An 18,160-nucleotide genomic window follows, 5' to 3' on the forward strand; every position below is an offset into this window, starting at 1 on the left:
TGTCATCTTTTTTGGCAATGTATATGCAGCCACCCTTTGTAAAATGAAATGGTCAGGAGACAAACACTCACACATTCCCATATGCCCAAGGGGTCTTTAGACACATCTTTCCCAAACAGCAGCCCCTAGAACTACGTGGCATCTCACCTTTGAAAGAGAGGTGTTCCAAAAGGAGACCATGATATGGCAGGAGAATCCCTTGATTAAGACGGGGTGGGATAAAACATGCCGAAGCCCTTGGGCACGCCTAAAGTAGCTCTCTGGATCCTGACCAATGATGCTCGGGTTCACAAATATATATTATACTGGTATACATGCAAGGGAGGTAGCTTCTTACTAGGATCCCAGAGAGCCTTCTAAATATTTTGGCTTTGGACTTAGTCCGAAGTTCTGCTTTCCACTAGTCCAGAAATGACCAAATTGTGTAGTCTTGGGGACCAGTCTATTTTCCAGATAGCTGTCTCGGGTTCCAGAGTAGTGGATGTCATAATAAAACTGTGGCAGGAAGGATGTCACAGTTCTAAAGCACCTGCTCGCAGGTATAGCATGACATACTTTCAAAATTGACAAGGAAGGTGCAACTGTCTCTACTTGTAGAACCTGAAAACAATTTTAATGCAGCAATGAAGAGAAAATTGCATTGCGACTGACAGTTGGGAGTCTTTGCTCTAGTTCAGGAGTAGGCAACTCATGACGCTCCAGAGGTTTTGGCCTACAGCTCCCATCAGCCCTAGACAACATAGGCAATAGTGAGGGGTTGTGGGAGTTAAAGGCCAAAACTTTTGGCGAGCCACAAGCTGCTGATTTAAACAAACTCCCCCAAGGTAGTGCCTTCCTACTGGATTGGACTACAGCTCCCATCTTGCCAACCAGCATGGCCAACAACTCAATGGCTTAATTTGAAACTTGGCCATGTAAGAGAGGCTTGTTTGCGGATGGCCCGTGCCAATTTTCAGGTTGAAAGGGTGGGAAAGGGCTTCTTTATTATAGGAGTTTGATGAGTGACTTCCGGTAGTTTGACAGGTTTTGTCTGTGTGCCCTCATAGACTCAGCTGGGGCCAGTCAATTCCTCTGCTTGTGCTTTGTCTTTTGGGAACATGTTTTGAGGTAGGTCAAGGGGAAGGTCTACTACGTGCTGTCTCCTGGTGGCAGGAGCCCTTGACGGACCCCCAGATGCGATGGACCCCCAGCCCTTCAGCCACCATTTCCTCCAGTAAAACTAGTTGCTGACAAGTGGTTTAGAACAGAACTCATCGTTTGCTTATTTCAAGCTGTGAAGGAGAAAGGAAACAGGCCCAGAGGGCCAAGAACCGAGACTCTAAACTCAGTAGCTGAATAAATGTTATTAATTCAATCAATCACACTAAGCTTCATTTGTTAAATACATTTCCCAGCAACCACCAAATGCTACTTTAGTTTCATTTCCCTCTTCAGGCAAGTTTCAGGACTTCGGCAACCATGATTCCAATCCCATCAAAAATTTCATGCAAAGGGGCCTTGCACATGAATGCGCAAGTGGTGACTATTTTGTTAGCGGAATCGACATGGGCTTCATTCACATTTTTACAAATGTGCTTGCATCCAAGCTCTTCTATCGCAGCTGCCGTTTCGGCATCAGGAAATCTGTGAGAAGAGAAAGCCAAAAGAACTAGCTATTTTTCCAAAATGAGAAAAAGTTATAGCCAGACATATATTGTCCATCCAGATGTTGTATCTACCTCCACCCCCATCCCACACACCATTTTGTGCAGGGAGATGGAAATTCAAGAGAGATGCTGACAAGAGTGGATATATTTATTTATTTACAATATTTATATACCGCTCCCCATTGAAAATTTTGGATAAAAGCTGGCCACATCAGTGAAAAGTGATCCTGCGGAGCTGTGATTTTGCAAGAAGGCCACAGTAACATCTGGTGGGGCCATGGAACTGTACATCTTGTAGTTTTACATTTTAACTCTGTAAAAGGTAGACGTTGTGCTAAATCAGGAGTGGGGAACTTGTGGCCCTCCAGGGGTTAGACTACAACTCCTATTATCCCTGACTATTGGCCATGCTAGGGCTGATTGGAGTTGGAATCCAACAAGTTCTGGTGGGCACCAGGTCGCCCATCCCTGGCTTAGACACTTCAGATGAAGTGGTTTAACTATGAAGACCTTTCAGTTCAGACGACTGGCAGGAATGGAGCGGCACTGACAATCCTATGCCCACTTATCTGGCCCATTGAGTTTATCTCTGGCTGGTTTAATGCAGTTCCACACCAACCGCATTAAATCCTGTGATGTCTCTCTCCAGTAGATGTTGCCTCTATGCGGCCTCCCTTCTTTCTCACCAAATCTATTCCCCTCCCTGCACGGCTTTCAATCTCTTCACTCTCAGAAAAGCAATTCTAGGGGCTTCATTACATTCCCCCCCCCCCCCCCGCCGAAGTGTACAGGTATGACTTCTATTAATATCAGATATTAACATAATTTTAATAGAAAAAGTCTAAATGTTTAAATATGCAGTACACTATACATAAATAGCATTAGGAAACCATAAGGATGGGTATAATCAAGGGAATTTTCATTCCAAAAATTAACAAACATTTTTCTATAAAAGTATCCATCTGTGAGTTATTTTACAGTAAGTTATTTTGGGGGACATGGTATTTCCCTTTATTTTAAGGCCATTCCCAGTGTCAAGTGTACACTGTGCTGGCTGGAAGTGTTGGAGTTGTATTTCAATATATCTGGAGGGTAACAGATTGGAGAAGGCTGTACTAGAGATAACAGTGGTAACACTTGGAGCACAGGACAGAATATGTTGACACACAGACAAGTTCACATAATTAAATAACCCACGGTCTGTTATCTTTCCTAAACAACCCAGGGAGATTCAATTCCTTGGTTGTTCTCTGTGACATACAAACTTTAAACTCTGGGTTGCTGAAGGAGAAATAACTTAGAGCTTTAACCCAAGAATGGGTTAAAACTCTGGGTTGTTTCTCTCTCAAAAGCCCAGAGTGACAGATTCAGATGTCGTGGAGAACCCAGTACCTGGGTGGTTTAGCACACTGGAAGTGGGCAAGTGGCTGGGAACCAGCATGCTCAGTTGTTTAACCATGCGAACCAAGTCAAAAACAAACAGACAACCTCCCAAATTGTTAACCATTTCTTACCTTCCATCTACATTTTTATTGTGACCAACGGTGACTTCACAGCCTGGGAAGACTTTCGCTGCCAGCACAGGGGAGATACAGCACAAACCAATGGGTTTCTTTGCGCTATGGAATGCCTCAAGGGTGGACTTCACAAGCTCATTGACGGTGCAGTCCTTTCCTTGTACGGCCCAGGAACACAGGTTCTTAGCTACGCCAAAGCCCCCTTAAAGAGAAAAGAAAGGACATTTCCTCTTGATATTGGGAAGAAATTTCCCCTCATTACCTCTTTGTGCCCTTTAACATATGACACAATTCCTCCTATCAGTTATCCAAGGCTGCCACCTCTACCGCCCACATTCTCAACCCAAAGTGGAGGAGAGGAAGAAAATATACTGGTTCAGTATCTTAAGTGCAGTTGTAGCCATTCTACTTTATCAGAGGAAGAAAAAATTCTGAGAATGAGGCGGCGTGCCATAAAAGCCTTGCCTAGAAGCACCCCCCCCCCGAATAGCAACCAATTTACATATTAATAGTGGTCCAAATGATAAGTCAGCATTCACAGTGTATTCTCATTCTGCAAACAGACACTGATGGGGGATGGAACTCCCCAAACATTGTCACTCCTTTTATAACTAAGATGCAATCCTGTACAACACTACTCAGAAATAAGCCCCATCAAGTTCAATGGGGCTTACTCCCAGGTAAGTGGCTATAAGATTGTAGTCCCAGTGGGTAATCCAGCCCCCACTTCCACTTTGCAGCTGGAAGGGCTATGGCCACTCAACCTGTCTCAATCCCTGCAATGGCACCATTGAAACCAGAGTCTTTGGGGAACGCAGACAACATTTTTCAGGTTACTGGTGCCCTGGGATGTAGTACTTGGGAGTTCGGTTAATGTTCCCATCACACAAAGCTGGCCACATTCAATTAAGGCAAAACTTTCATGGCCTACAAAGACAAGCATACAAGCATTAATTTTGTAAAAGTGCTCACCTGGGAAAATGACAGCATCAAATTCACCAATTTTTAATTCAGCCAAATCCTGGATGTTACCTCTTGCGAGCCTGGCACTTTCCACTAAGACATTCCTCTTTTCGTCATTGGGGTTGCCTTTTAAATGATCGACAACATGCATCTGTTCAATGTTGGGTGCAAACATCTTTACCTGACGGGCAAAAGAAACAAAGAAGAATGAACAGGACACTGTATGATGAATAAGGTAAAAAAAAAAAACCCACCCATCAGCACCTTCACAGTTTCAAGCATGAAGAATTTAAGATGTTCCTAGATAACAAGACTTTTGCCAACTGCAACCAAAATAATGTTTGCAAGCACCAATTAAGATCTTTCCAGAGTTCCAAGATCAAAAAACGTATAGTGAGATTTCATCATTTGGTTTGAAGGTTTTAGCATTTTAGTCAGCCACGCCACAGTCAAAACCTTCAAAACATGATTCAACTACAGTCTTAAAATTTAGACACAGTATTGTTTCAAATGAATGATCGCCCTGGGGTATAATACACCATATGTATTTTATGGTGTTTGCATTTGTGTTGTACCCTGCCTCGATCCAGAGGGAGAGGCGGGTAACAAATAAATAAATGTATTATTATTATTATTATTATTATTATTATTATTATTATTATTATTGTTCCCCTTTTATGTTGTAAAATTGCTTTCACTATACACTGAGTTGCATCCAATGAGATGTAGCCACTGTTAGTCTAATTTCAAAGAATCTACTCTAGATAGGTCTAATACTGGATACAAGCAAACAGTAAAAATGTTTTGCAGTATTGTACTTACGAATAATATTTTGCAAATTTTATTTATATCTAAACGTTAAAAAAAAATCTTCCAATAAACGTTTTAGATGTAACGGCATTCAGTGCAATCCTAAACATGCTTAGTAGTAAATCCTAATGAATTCAATGGAATTTCCTTCCTAAGAAATCTGTTTAGGATTGCTACCACCCTTGCTTTAGGGCTGCAGTCCTATGCACACTTCCAAATCAACATGCATGGGGGTCTCTGTAGGTAGAGAAACACAGTCCTACGCGTGTTACAGTTATCCATGCTCTGATAACCTCTCGTTTGGATTACTGCAATGCGTTATACGTGGGGCTGCCTTTGAAAACGGTCCGGAAACTTCAACTGGTGCAAAACAGGGCAGCAAGGTTATTAACAGGGACTGGCCGGCGAGATCACATCACGCCAGTCCTTTTACAACTTCATTGGCTGCCAGTCCAGGTCCGGGCCCGATTCAAAGTGCTGGTATTAACATTTAAAGCCCTAAACAGTTTGGGGCCAGGTTATCTGAAGGAACGCCTCCTCCCATATGTGCCTGCCCGGACCTTAAGATCATCTACAGGGGCCCTTCTCCGTGAGCCCCTGCCAAAGGAAGTGAGGCAGGTGGCTACTAGGAGGAGGGCTTTCTCCGCTGTGGCACCCCGCCTGGCGCCTACACTGTACTGCTTTCGTCGCCAGCTGAAGACCTTTTTATTCACTCAGTATTTTAACACTTAATTTTAACTTAAATTTAAATTTTACTGTTTTAACTCTGTATTTTAATCTTATATCAACTTTGCTGTGTGGTTTTATCCTGGTTGCGCTTTTTATACTGTATTTCGTAATTGTGTTTTAAACTGTTTGGTGCTTTATTGTGGTTTTAATTTTTGTGAACCGCCCAGAGAGCTTCGGCTATTGAGCGGTATAAAAATGTAATAAATAAATAAATAAATAAATAAATTTAGAGAGAGAGAAAAGTCCTACAACTCCCATCATTCATGCTGATTGGGGAACGCTGGGAATTGTACTCTCTAAACACGCACAGACAGGACTGTGCCCTAAAGCATTGCACAAGGTAATACCCGTTAGTTCCTCTCTAAAGCGTGGCACATCTTGGCTTTGTTACTGCCACACAGACTAACATTAACCCAGCTACCTTTTAGGGGACAAACGTGATGGCCATTTTTATGCTTAAAATATCGCAATAAGGCTACCGTCACATGGGCAGGATCTACACTACTGCTTATAACGGTTTATAATGGTTATTACAACTGTTCAGGCCCAGGACACATTACGTATACCGTTTTCATAACGTTTTAAAGTGTTATATCCTGCTTGGTGTAGATCGGGTCACACAGCAACCTCGTCGTGCGTGCGAGATTTATTTATTTTTACAGGGAATTAACCAACTGACTGGTAAAGGAGCATAAACTATTGCAATAATCGGAAACCTCAACTCAACCCATATCACATTGTGATTTTTGCGTCGAGCTGTGTTTCAGCGGCGGTCAGCGGGCAGAGAAGTAACGGGGCCAAAGCTCTACTGCAATCATTCGTCTTGTTTGGTCCTAAAGCAAACTCCAAGCCATAGCTACACCTAAGGTTTATCCCAGGATTGTCCTGGGGTCAAACCTGTTCATCTAAGGCCACAGATAGACCTAAGGTTTATCCTGGGATCATCCAGGGTTCGCCCCTGCCTGAGCACTGGATCCCCTGTGTGTCACTAAGGCCACAGCTAGACCTAAGGTTTATCCTGGGATCATCCAGGGCTCGCCCCTGCCTGAGCACTGGATCTCCTGTGTGTCACTAAGGCCACAGCTAGACCTAAGGTTTATCCTGGGATCATCCAGGGCTCGCCCCTGCCTGAGCACTGGATCCCCTGTGTGTCACTAAGGCCACAGCTAGACCTAAGGTTTATCCTGGGATCATCCAGGGTTCGTCCCTGCCTGAGCACTGGATCCCCTGTGTGTCACCTAGGTGAACAGGTTTGACCCCTGGACGACCCAGGGATAAACCTTAGGTCTAGCTGTGGCCTAAGTGCCACACAAGGCATCCAGCGCTCAGGCAGGGACGAACCCGGGATGATCCTGGGGTAAACCTTAGGTCTAGCTACGGCCCAAGACAGGCTTTACAAACGTGGCTTTCCTGCACTAAATATCAGTGCGGCTTTCCCGAGGTCCCCTGCCTTTGTGGGTGGGCGACCGACATGCACCGCTATCCTAATCTGGAGCCTGCCGGCTGGTTCCAACTCTAGCAGAAGACAGCTGAGCCCTCGGCGGCCTCACCTCTGCTCCAGCCCGGCTGAGATGAACCAGGGCCGCGGAGGCCTCGTGGATCTCAGTGCCATCGAAGACGCCGCAACCAGCCAGGATCAAGGCCACCCGCCGCTTCGCCATTTCTCTCTCCTACCCGCTCGCCTTCTCGGTCTGCTGCCGGGCCGCCCCAACAAGAGACCCGGCTCGCACCCGCCCTCTGCCGCGCCGATCAAGGGGCGGGCCGCTGTCGCGCCTCCTCTCTCCTGCGCAACGCGGGAGCCGGAGGCGCATTTTGCGGCCCGGTTCTTGCGCGCGTCTTTAGAAGATGCTCCCCAAGCAGCCTTCCCCAGCCTGGTGCCCTCTCGACTGCAGCTCCCATCGTTCCCAGCCAGAATGATGGGGGTTGTAGTCTCGACACTTCTGGAGGCCACCAGGTTATGGGAGGCAGAGCTAAAGCATCTTTCGGGAGTGGTCAGTGGGGCTTTTGATGCCCCTGATGTCAGTGAGTCTGGGCACGACAAGGTGCGCTCGCGTGGACCCGCGCGCGGTGGGATGCGGCAGGCAGGCAAGGCGCGCGCTCGCACTTCGCCCAGCTCCCGCGTTGCAAGGCTGCCTCCTGTCCCATCCCTGCCTCGAAAAGCCATAGAGCTCGGAAGGCTTTCGTCGATGCAGGCGAGGCCGAGAGAGCTCGCAGCTATTATTTATTTATTTATTTATTTATTTATATAGCACCATCAGTGTACATGGTGCTGTACAGAGTAAAACAATAAAATAGCAAAACCCTGCCGCATAAGCTTACATTCTAATAATGTAAGAAACGCCAGTCAAAATCAGGAACATCCAGTGGAAGCTGGTGGCTCCAATTTCGGTGGATTCCAACGTGGGTTTCAGTCAGAACTAGCCAGAACTCCAAAGGAGTATCCCAGGTGTTGAACCTATCTTGGGGCTAAGGTTCAGTGCAATGGACAACTCTTTTAGAGTTCTGACCGAAACCTAGAAATGTAATTCACAGCCCCACCAAAATAGGAGCATCCAGCCTCCACTGCGAGCCTTGAAACACGGAGGCAGATGGGGTGGGCGGAGCCGGGAGGGAGGAGCCTTTCCGATCCTGCTTCCGACATGTCTGAAAAGTCGGGACTCCCTGTCACGTGATAGACTGTAATCACCTGACCTGTGTGCGAGATGAATCCTACGGAAGCGACGCAGTAGCTCCGGTGCCTGGCCTGATCTTTGCTTCCTGGGTGGGCTACGCTGGGGGGATCGCGATGGCTGCAGGCTGGGACCCGGCGGCTCTTTCGCTGCTGATCCTGCAGCTGGCAATGCGCACCTGCTTGGCAACAGACGCTCCGCGCCAACAGCGGTGGCCGGTGCCTTACAGGTGAGGAGACCGCAGCAGGAGGGGAGGAGGTGTCCAGTGCTTCAGCTCCAACAAATAGGCTTCGTTTGCTGTCTAGTGGTGGGTGAAGGGGTTGCTGATTTCGAGATCTAGGAGCTAACACACCTTTCACCAACCTGGAGCCTTCCAGATGTGTGTGACTAAGATTCCCATCATCCAATGGCCGTGCTGGCTGTAGATCATGGGAGTGGTGGTCCAAGGGAAAGCTGCAGTCTGGACAAGCCCCTTTAACTGAATGAATGTTTGGAATAAATATTGGCAGTAGTGGTGCAGATGACACATGCATTTTAAGACAGAAGGGTTCTTTACCGTACATCTGAAGAAAGATAAGCAGCCCCGAGGAAGGACATTTCTTTACGAAATGCATTGGGCGGAATTAAAATAATAATAATAATCAGCCACCTAAGGACTTTTTCTCTCTTGAAATGAATATTAGCAGTAGTGGCCATCTGTAAGGGCCAGATCACACATGCGTGTTTGTTGACCACTGCTAGCCACTTCAGAGAGGTCTTCAGCGGTGTGCAAATGAGATGAACGTTAAGTCAACAGTTTAGAAGGCGATTTGTTCTCAACAGAAACAAGCCACATAATCAACACTGACTCAGCGAGTGTGGAGTAATTGAAACAAGGAAAAAGAAGGCGGGACCAAGTATGTTTATGTGAAGTGGCCCCATAAGAAAGGGAACGCGCAAATGTGAAGCCGAGAGGCACATTCCAACATTTAGCGTATTGTGTAAAATGGGAGTAGACGGAAGGAAGATCTCCAGATGTTTTGGACTTCAACTCCCAGCATTCCGAACCATTGGCCATGCTGGCAGGGACCTCTGGAAGTTGAAGTCCAAAATATCTGGAGATCTACTTTCTGCTTGCCCCTGGTGCAGATATTTTAGGTTTTTTTTTTTAATAATTCATTTATTTCAATGCAGGCGTTTTGATTACCGCCCCAAAACAGATCCTTACTGCCAGGCCCGCTACACTTTCTGCCCAACTGGTTCATCCATTCCAGTGATGAGCGACGAAGATGTCCTCGAGGTCTATCGATTGCAAGCTCCTGTCTGGGAATTCAAATACGGAGATTTCCTGGGTCATATGGTATGTGACCTCTCTCCCCCATCTTCCCAACTTTCTATTATTTTGCTATTATCCCAATTAACTTTAACATCTGAAAAATTAAAAACAGATGAATTTCCATAAATCCATGAATTCTAGGCCAAGTAAATGTATTTAGAAAATATTGGCAAGCCTGTTACTCTTCTGCCAGCTATCGGAGACTCTCTAGGGATGTGTTGTGTAAACTTTGGGGCATGCTCTGAAATTAAATTAATTTAAAAGCCCAACTCTTAAAGAAGCCTTTTAAAAATTGCACGTGCAGGACGAATAAAAATAATTATTGGCGTGCAACACTGATTCACTTCCCCATTCTAGATCTTAAACATGTTTCACAGCTGCACTGTACACTTGTAGGGGAACCTCGTTGAGTTTCTTGAAACTGTACCATTTTCCAGATTGGCTTGTTTGTTTTACAAAATTTATAATTTTGCCTTTCCTGCCATCCAGGGAGTCTTACACAGGTGGGGGATACCAGTACAACAGCATAATTTGCCAGTTAGCTTACCAGCTGTATGAGATCTGGCCCACCGACAATTGTAGCTGGAATAATACCTTTCGGGTACTTCAAAATAGATAATTTCCCGATTCTGCTTTTAGGTTGCATTTCTGTGCACACTTACCTTGGAGTGAAGCTCATTGAAAATTCCGTGGGATTTACTTCTGAGTAAACATTCACAGGATCTGACTCTTATAGCAGAATCCTAAGCATGTTGACTTAGAATCAAAGGCCCACTGTATTCACTGGGGCTTACTTTCACATAAGTGTGCATAGCATGTAGCCTTAGATCTGGGATGCAGAATCTTGAGCCCACAGACCAAATCTGGTTCTGCTGGAGACCCAGTTCGGCCCTCTGAGGTTCTCCAGAAGGCCACACCTCTTTTCCTTGACCACCAATCATGTGGTGGTTCCTCAGCTTTTGCATGGATTTTTCCTCATTCTAAAAGTTGAGACACCTCCCTTAAGGCTTAGTTTGTGGCAGTAAGGGATTGAAGCTAATGTTGTCTCGCTTTGGGGGGTATTTTGCCCCTGCCCCCTTTGCCCCTGCCCCTTTGCTTCCATCCCTGCTCTCCTTCATTTTGGAATGAAGCCCCAAAAAGTTCCTCGAATATTGAATTGGAACTTTGGGCTGTAGAGTGACTGTAGATGGTGGTGGTGAACAATGATTATTTATTTATTTATTTATTATTTATTTATTTATTTATTTACCGCCCCGTAGCTGAAGCTCTCTGGGTGGTTTACAAAAGTTAAAATAGTGAACATTAAAAACAAATATACAAAATTTAAAACCATCAAAAGCATTAAAACAACAATATCCTTTTAAAACAACTATTCTGGGGTCAGTTAAAAACAAACGAACTCAGCACATGTTGTTAACTGTCTGGGAGAAAAGTCTTGACCTGGCACTGAAAACAATGTTGGCACCAGGCGAGCCTCGTTGGAGAAATCATTCCATAACTGGGGGGGCACCACTGAAAAGGCCCTCTCCTTTGCTGCCATCCTCCAAGCTTTCCTTGGAATAGGCACTCGGAGGAGGACCTTAGATGTTGAGCGTAGTGTACGGGTAGGTTCATGTCGGGAGGGGTGTTGCATCAGGTATTGTGGTCATCAATGGTCTTTGAGCTGCCAGATTAGGGGCTTTGGCTGCTTTACCTGGAGAAGGCCCGATGTTCAGTCCTTGGCTCAGTTCAGTTCAAAGGGGATCCGAGGTAGCAGCACCTCCCCCCAACTCAATTTTCAGGGATTCCCCCCTTCTACCCTTCTATTCAGCAGGGTTCCCTGATCTTCTGCGTAGCATTTCCAGGCCAGGGAGAGGGCACAGAAATCTGCTTCCACCAGCCCAGTTGCATGCGCCTAAATCTGGACCCAACGCTTTGTTTTTAACATCCTCTTTAACCAGTGTGTATTGTAAAGTGTACGGTTTCAGGCTTTCCTCTGTCTTAACTAAATAAGCCACTTCCCCCTTAAAAAATAAAAACTCCGCTTTGGCTATAAATTGCCAATGGTGTCATCCACCGTACAATGAAGACACAGCTGCTTTTAAACCCTCAAATGGAATCTCTCCTCCTTGACCATTCTAGCAGTAGCAACCCTATTTCCAAAACCCCTGCCCAGGCGTCCTTTGAGTCAGCGTCACCTACATTGCGGCTGGTTGTTCTTTTCCTTCTTTCAGAAAATCATGCACGACGCTGTCGGTTTCAAGAGCTCCTTATCCGGAAAGAACTATACGATGGAGTGGTATGAACTCTTCCAGCTAGGGAACTGTACCTTTCCACACCTACGACCGAATGTATCTGCCCCTTTCTGGTGTAACCAAGGGGCTGCCTGCTTTTACGAAGGAATAGATGATGCCCACTGGAAGGAAAATGGGACGTTGGTTCTGGTGACCACAATCTCAGGTAACCATTCAAACGTTGCCACCAGCCTTGTTCACGTGTTCAGCCTTCAGAAGGTGTTACTGCATTATCCTTCTTCTAGGCTTGTTATCCTGTTTACCCAAACAAGAAATTCCATGCATGGCTGTGAACTTTCTCTGGAAATTTGTAGAACTAGGAAGATCTCCATCAGAGGTCTTTTGAGTGTGTTTGCACCTACCTTGTCAGACAGTGGGAATTTCCTCTAGCACCCACATACTTCACTTCTGATGCTTTGCACGGCCTGCTCAATAAAGATTGAACTGCTGTTTCTTACTGCTTTGTCCCCATCCCATAGTTCTTTTGATATCTCAAAATGGCGCTTGATCCAACTGTTTTCCCTAGCTACAACTTACACTTAGACTGTTTGCATTCAAACACACCATAGGAAATGAAAATAAGCTACATTAACACTGAGTTCCTATTGATCAGACCCACATCTTATAGCATTAGGAGACATTCAGGTGTAAATCGAGTGAACTGCCTTTGCAAAGGCACTCACACTGAGTGTGAGACCAGCTTGAGGACTAGGAAGCCTGAGCTTAGTATCTTAACCATAAATAATGTATTTTGTTTTTCTAATGTGAAGTTGATAACATTAATGGGAAATTTTGCAGGAGAAGAAACAATCTTAAATCTTTGCTCAAATGTAGTGTTTCCTAATTTGTGAGTAAAAGCGCCTTCTAAAACTCCCCACAGCCAGATTTGCATTATTCTTAAATGTTTCTATATATTTTGAGTGTCTATGTAGAAACTGCCATCACATGCTTACATGTTGCACAGGGCAGGTCCATCAAGGCATTAATCCAGAAGGAAGTTACTCATCCTAAATGAGTGGCTACTTGCAAAGGCGTGTTCTAAAATTATTATATGGCTATCAGCTCCAGTCATATATATGAAGGAATTACTCACATGCTGAGTGATGCCAGGCGGCAAGCAGTCTGCCCTTTCCTGGGATTGCAGAATAAATTTCTGGGCGCAGAATTCAGCTTCTTGGGATTCTCTCACTCTTCCATTTTTTATAAAATGAGCACGCTTCTAGCCCTTATGGCTCTAAGCAAAAGCTTGAGAATGAGCAAAAGAAAAATAAATTATCCTGAATAAGTTAAAACCTGGTGATGAGCACAGTTCATATAGATCGCAGAATCTATCTTTTCTGGGTATGGAAGGTGTTGTGCTTTTTTTAAAAAAAAGAACAGAATACTTCCCGCTCTGATGATTCTAAATGTAATAGCATTCTCTCTCTGTCATGTGCTTCTGTTTTTCTCTTCCTTACAGGAGCAGTGTTTAACCAAATGGCAAAATGGGTGAAGTATGACAATGACACTGGCATTTACTATGAGACGTGGATAGTCAAAGACAGTCCAGCTGAGCATGCCAGAGTGTGGTTCGAGTCCTACGAATGCTCCAAGTTCGTACTCAGGACTTACCAAAAGCTAGCTGAACTGGGGGCCGTTTTCAAGAAGATACAAACTAATTATACAACCATTACTCTCTTCAGTGGAGAGCCCATTTGCTTTGGGAATGAAACATCTATATTCGGATCACAAGGAAACAAAACACTGGCTCTAGCCATTAGAGACTTCTACTCTCCATTCAAACCTTATCAGTCAGTTAAAGATTTCTTTATAAACCTCTTGAGAATATTTGATGAAGTGATTCTGAATCGTCAGTTTTACCTCTTTTATAATCTGGAATATTGGTTTTTACCCATGAAATATCCTTACATGAAAATAGTCTATGAAGAAATCCCGTTACCGAATTCAAATGCCACGAAGTTTGGCATATAGTTTTCCCTTTTATTATTTTTAAAAATCCTCTTTTACGAAGGATATCCCAAGGGATGGCTCAGAACTTTTCCAGGGTGAAGACGACTGCAAGTAGTGGTAGATAGCTGGATTTCTACCAGTACTGAAAATATCCTCTGCTGAGATGTAGACATCTAATTCAAGCTCACACGGAGTATGAAAATGAGATTTTTGATGAAGGGCAGTATATAAAGAGTAGAATCTCGATGTACTATGCCAAAACAGTGCCATGTTGTACTTCAGCCTACCTCAACCTGGTACCGTCCAGATGTGTTGGTTTGCAACCCTTGTCATCCCCAGCCAGCATTGCAATGTGAATTGGGTATAATGAGAGTTGTAGTCCAACAAGAAACGTGCACAGGATAAGTGAAATGTCTACATTGGCTCTTAAGACTGTGGACCATTGTACTGGCCTTTGAATAGGTAGTTCAGGGGATAGAATGGGAACACTGCAGCTTCTATAGCACTGCTCAGCACGCAGGACAATGCTATGGAAGCTGAACATATGTCTTATCCCTGCTGCCAACCCAGGGGCAATTATGTAAACAGTGGGGATGTGCCACATCATTTCCAGATAATTGCTACTCACCACGTGTGCTAAATTACAAGGCTTCAGGAGGCCTGAATTTTAAAGGTGTTTTTCCTGATGACTGCCAATTGAACTATGCTGTCTCTTGAATGGTTTTCAAATTAGAATCTGTGAATAAGCCTCTAAAGTGTTAGCTTTTATGTTGTAAAACTGCTAATAAAAGTGAAATTATATATTTGTTAATAAAAGCAGAAATCTCAGTTCAGTTAAAATCTTTGTAATTTGTTCCTTTGTTTTAAAGCTTTCATATTTCATGTGTAAAAATTACCCCAAGATTGCGCTCTGATAACTCTTTCACAGGAAGAGGAGTCTTGCAGAGTATCTCTACACTTAACCATACTCACATGGTGGGCTCATTTCCACCATGTAAAATGGGACTAACAGTGAGCTCCCTCACTATGTTGCTATGATCAATATAATGACTACATCTTACACATTGGAAGTAATATAAAATATTTATTGCAACAACTCATCTGATTTGCACCATGATTCTAGGCTAAGCCATCCTTAGTCCAATCAAGTTTTCTTTTTAGCAGGAAAGATTAGGCCAGGCAGCTCATGGAATTATCTCTTGAAAATGCCATCATTGGGCTGATATAATTCTATTTTATTTTCTGCATCTCTTCCCAACCCCCACACCACCTTTTGAAAGTTAGTCTCATGAATCCCAATTCCTTGCACATATATTACACCAAAAGAATTAGAACCCCCTATTGTATTCCATACCTGCTCAAAACAAACAGGAACTTTGCTATCACCAAAGACAATCAGGATAACAGGCTCCAACAGTTTAATTCTTGTTAAATAAGAGTAAACAGTATGTTCATTTTTTCATTATTAGCTAATCTACATGAACAGAAATTAGTTTACTAGAATTACCCAAGTTCTGTTTTAGTACAAAACTTCAGAAACAGTTCACATGCTTGTATACAGTGGTTCTAACTAATGTGGACCTTGGGAATATTTTTTTTAAAAAATCATTCCACACCCCCATTTTTTTCAACAAAGGGGTTTTACAGAGCAAATAAGCTCTCGTAGCAAGCAAGATGGCATTATGGGTAGTGACTATTGCCTCAAATGCAACCTTCCCCAACCTGGTGCTCTTCAGATGTTTTGGACTTCAACTGTCAAAAGCCACAGCCAGCATAGCCAATCCTGGGAGTTGTAGTTCAAAACCTCTGGAGAACACCAGGTCAGGGAAGGCTGTTCTAGTGATTGCTTATGTTCTTTTGGAGATGCCTGAAATTAAAGTAAGTGGCTAATACTAGCTTTGTATTGCTGCTAGGGTTACCCAGTTGCTGCAGGGCTAAGGACCAAACAGCCATCACTTCTGATCTTGCTAACTGACCCCACAATCATTTTTTAAAGGGACCTACATAGTGGCATTCTTCATCACATGGAATATTTGACCCTAGTCAAACAACAGTTGGCCAACTGACCAGTATGCCAAATTTAGGAATCTGAATTCATTCTTTTAAAATCAGAAATAAAATACCTCCATTATTCTTGCACAAACGTTTTTTTAAAGAAAATCTATGGGGAGTTTACAAAAAATCCCTAACATTCTTAATAGGAGTACCATTAATTTCAGGAGTACCATAAAAATCACTATTTATTAAATCTTAGATCCCATCTTATAATCAAATGATCTCCATCCAAGGTAGTTTACAGCAGATTAAAACAATGCAATATCGCTCCAGCTGTCGATCTACACCAAGCAGTCTATAACACTTTCAAAATGGTATGAAAACGGTATATGTAATGTGTCCTGGGCCTGAACAGTTGTCATAACCATTATAAACCATTATAAGCAGTAGTGTAGATCCCGCCCAGATAGAACACAGCAGCTCTCAGTTCAACTTTTGCTAGTGGGGTAGAAAATACATGTGTATGAAAGCCTCTTCCTAGCTCTCTTGTATTACTCTTGTTGGCCTTATTGGGCCCATGGCAAGTACATATGAAATTCCACAGAAGCATGCTTCCAAGTAGGCCAAGATACAATTGTCTTGGAGATATTTTCCTCAGCCAGGTAAAATGAAACTCAGTTCTGAAACAATCTTTTAGTGGATGCGCAATAAGATGCTGGGGAAAATCATTATTAACGCCTACCCACCCACCCCTGGTGATCCTACCACTTGATCTGTCAAAAGGACGAAGTATAAAAAAGTGCACATCCACATGAACTAAAACTAAACAAAAAATAAATCATAGCAACAATAGGTCATAATTTTGTCTCTTAAAAAAGCAGGGATTAAGTACATATTCAGATGAAAAACATTAAAGTGCTATATTAAACAAATTCAAAGAAAATCTGCATACTCAAAGTGATTTTTCAGTCACAAAGCTCTGCAAAAACCATGCATCTTTTATATTCAGATGTTCCATCCACTAAGCAAGGTTTCTAACAATTATAGACTTAAATAGCTCATTGTAATTTATACATTTGGTGCACAGACAATAATAAAAATAAATACATTTTCTAATTACAAGAGGATCCTACAACCCAAATATAAAATTTATTCACAAGGCAAGTTTTATCTTTGATAGAATGTGTGTATGTGAAATTTATAATTTTACTCCATATTTTCTCCATGTTATTTTATGATCTACATGTTGAGTCTTTGAGAATTATTGTAAAATGCTGAAATTAGTACAAATAAACACATACAAAGACAGCTGACAAAAACTATCCAATTGATTCAGTAATTTGCTGGAGAAAATTGTTATTCCTAGAGTCTGCAACAAATTTTACAAAAACATGTTTCTGTTCAATTACTAAAGGTCTTCAGTAGACTCCTTAATGCTTCATCTTAAAGAGGTTAACATTTTTTTTACAACATTTTCCGAACTATAATAATGTAAAGATACAAAACTTCCCTTTTCATATTGTTCCACACTAAGCTTGTGATAACAAGAGGAAATGTTTTCATGGTAAATTTTCTTCTGCAGATGAATAAGAGAGAATGTACCACATCCTGAATTTCTTTAGCTAACTATTTTTGAAGTATTTAATGAAAAATCTTCTTTTAAAAAATAAATAAATCCACAAATCCTCCATATAGCCAAATCTCTCCTCCTGCTGCTATATGAAAAAAAAATCTTTGAAACTTGTTGGGGGGGGGGGGTGGATTTCAGAAAACAGTTTGTCATGTAGTGCAAAGAAAGATTGATGTTTGATGAACATGTCTAAAGTCCATTTTAGGCTGATGGAACTTGATCCTAACCATTATCAGGAAGGTTTATGGTTCTTCTTAGACTAGGAATCCAAGAACTACATGTAGTTTTCTGCAAATGCAAGAAAATTCATTCAGCCACCCATTTCTTGATGCAACACTAAAACAACTGCCTTAGACTGGAACTCTTTAGAGCTAGCCAATTGTAAGGTAGAGCTTTTGTATTTCATTAGGCATGAGGGGCAGTTGCCATGAAGGAACAAGATGAACTTCCCAGTGCATGTACCTCTCTAAAACCTAGCCTTGATCAAAGCTGCTCTCTTGCCATCAGATATGAAAGACACCAGCTGTCCAAGCAGAAAACTAGCACCTCCCCATATCTTACTTGCCATTTTCCCTTTTAGTACCCATGGGATTCAGCAATCATTACTTTTTCCTTTACATTGCAATCCACTTACTACATGCAATATTTCTGTATGAGCTTTTC

General features: G+C 42.9%; 2 protein-coding genes across 3 annotated transcripts; one reads left to right on the plus strand and one right to left on the minus strand.

Moving 5' to 3' along the window:
• Positions 1-1,324: 1,324 nt before the first annotated feature.
• On the minus strand, positions 1,325-7,384 carry LOC134398660 (glutamine amidotransferase-like class 1 domain-containing protein 3, mitochondrial). The gene is made up of 4 exons (XM_063126024.1): positions 7,216-7,384; positions 4,136-4,307; positions 3,161-3,365; positions 1,325-1,623 (listed from the first exon to the last, which is right to left on the minus strand). The coding sequence occupies exons 1-4, from the start codon at positions 7,324-7,326 to the stop codon at positions 1,431-1,433; spliced, it is 681 nt and encodes a 226-aa protein (XP_062982094.1). The 5' UTR covers positions 7,327-7,384; the 3' UTR covers positions 1,325-1,430.
• Positions 7,385-8,369: 985 nt separating this feature from the next.
• On the plus strand, positions 8,370-14,700 carry CLN5 (CLN5 intracellular trafficking protein). Of its 2 annotated transcripts, none has more exons than XM_063127435.1 (4): positions 8,370-8,563; positions 9,508-9,673; positions 11,863-12,088; positions 13,382-14,700. In XM_063127435.1, exons 1-4 carry the CDS (start codon positions 8,451-8,453, stop codon positions 13,891-13,893), a joined length of 1,017 nt encoding a protein of 338 aa, XP_062983505.1. In that variant the 5' UTR covers positions 8,370-8,450; the 3' UTR covers positions 13,894-14,700. The 2 variants fall into 2 exon arrangements, with proteins under 2 accessions (XP_062983505.1, XP_062983506.1); XM_063127436.1 differs by having other exon boundaries at positions 8,478-8,563; positions 9,534-9,673.
• Positions 14,701-18,160: the final 3,460 nt, after the last annotated feature.

This window comes from Elgaria multicarinata, chromosome 5 (assembly GCF_023053635.1).
Source record: "Elgaria multicarinata webbii isolate HBS135686 ecotype San Diego chromosome 5, rElgMul1.1.pri, whole genome shotgun sequence".
Taxonomy (NCBI): Eukaryota; Metazoa; Chordata; class Lepidosauria; order Squamata; family Anguidae; genus Elgaria; species Elgaria multicarinata.

What these genes read in the sequence shown, in the direction of transcription:
- CLN5 (XM_063127435.1), top strand. Translation starts at nt 8,451, where the DNA reads ATGGCTGCAGGCTGGGACCCGGCGGCTCTTTCGCTGCTGATCCTGCAG. An exon ending in CGGTGGCCGGTGCCTTACAG is followed by an intron (nt 8,564 to 9,507) that starts GTGAGGAGACCG and finishes ATTTCAATGCAG; the next exon opens with GCGTTTTGATTACCGCCCCA. An exon ending in GAGATTTCCTGGGTCATATG is followed by an intron (nt 9,674 to 11,862) that starts GTATGTGACCTC and finishes TCCTTCTTTCAG; the next exon opens with AAAATCATGCACGACGCTGT.
- LOC134398660 (XM_063126024.1), bottom strand. Translation starts at nt 7,326, where the DNA reads ATGGCGAAGCGGCGGGTGGCCTTGATCCTGGCTGGTTGCGGCGTCTTC. An exon ending in TCAGCCGGGCTGGAGCAGAG is followed by an intron (nt 4,308 to 7,215) that starts GTGAGGCCGCCG and finishes TTTGCCCGTCAG; the next exon opens with GTAAAGATGTTTGCACCCAA. An exon ending in TGATGCTGTCATTTTCCCAG is followed by an intron (nt 3,366 to 4,135) that starts GTGAGCACTTTT and finishes TTTCTCTTTAAG; the next exon opens with GGGGCTTTGGCGTAGCTAAG.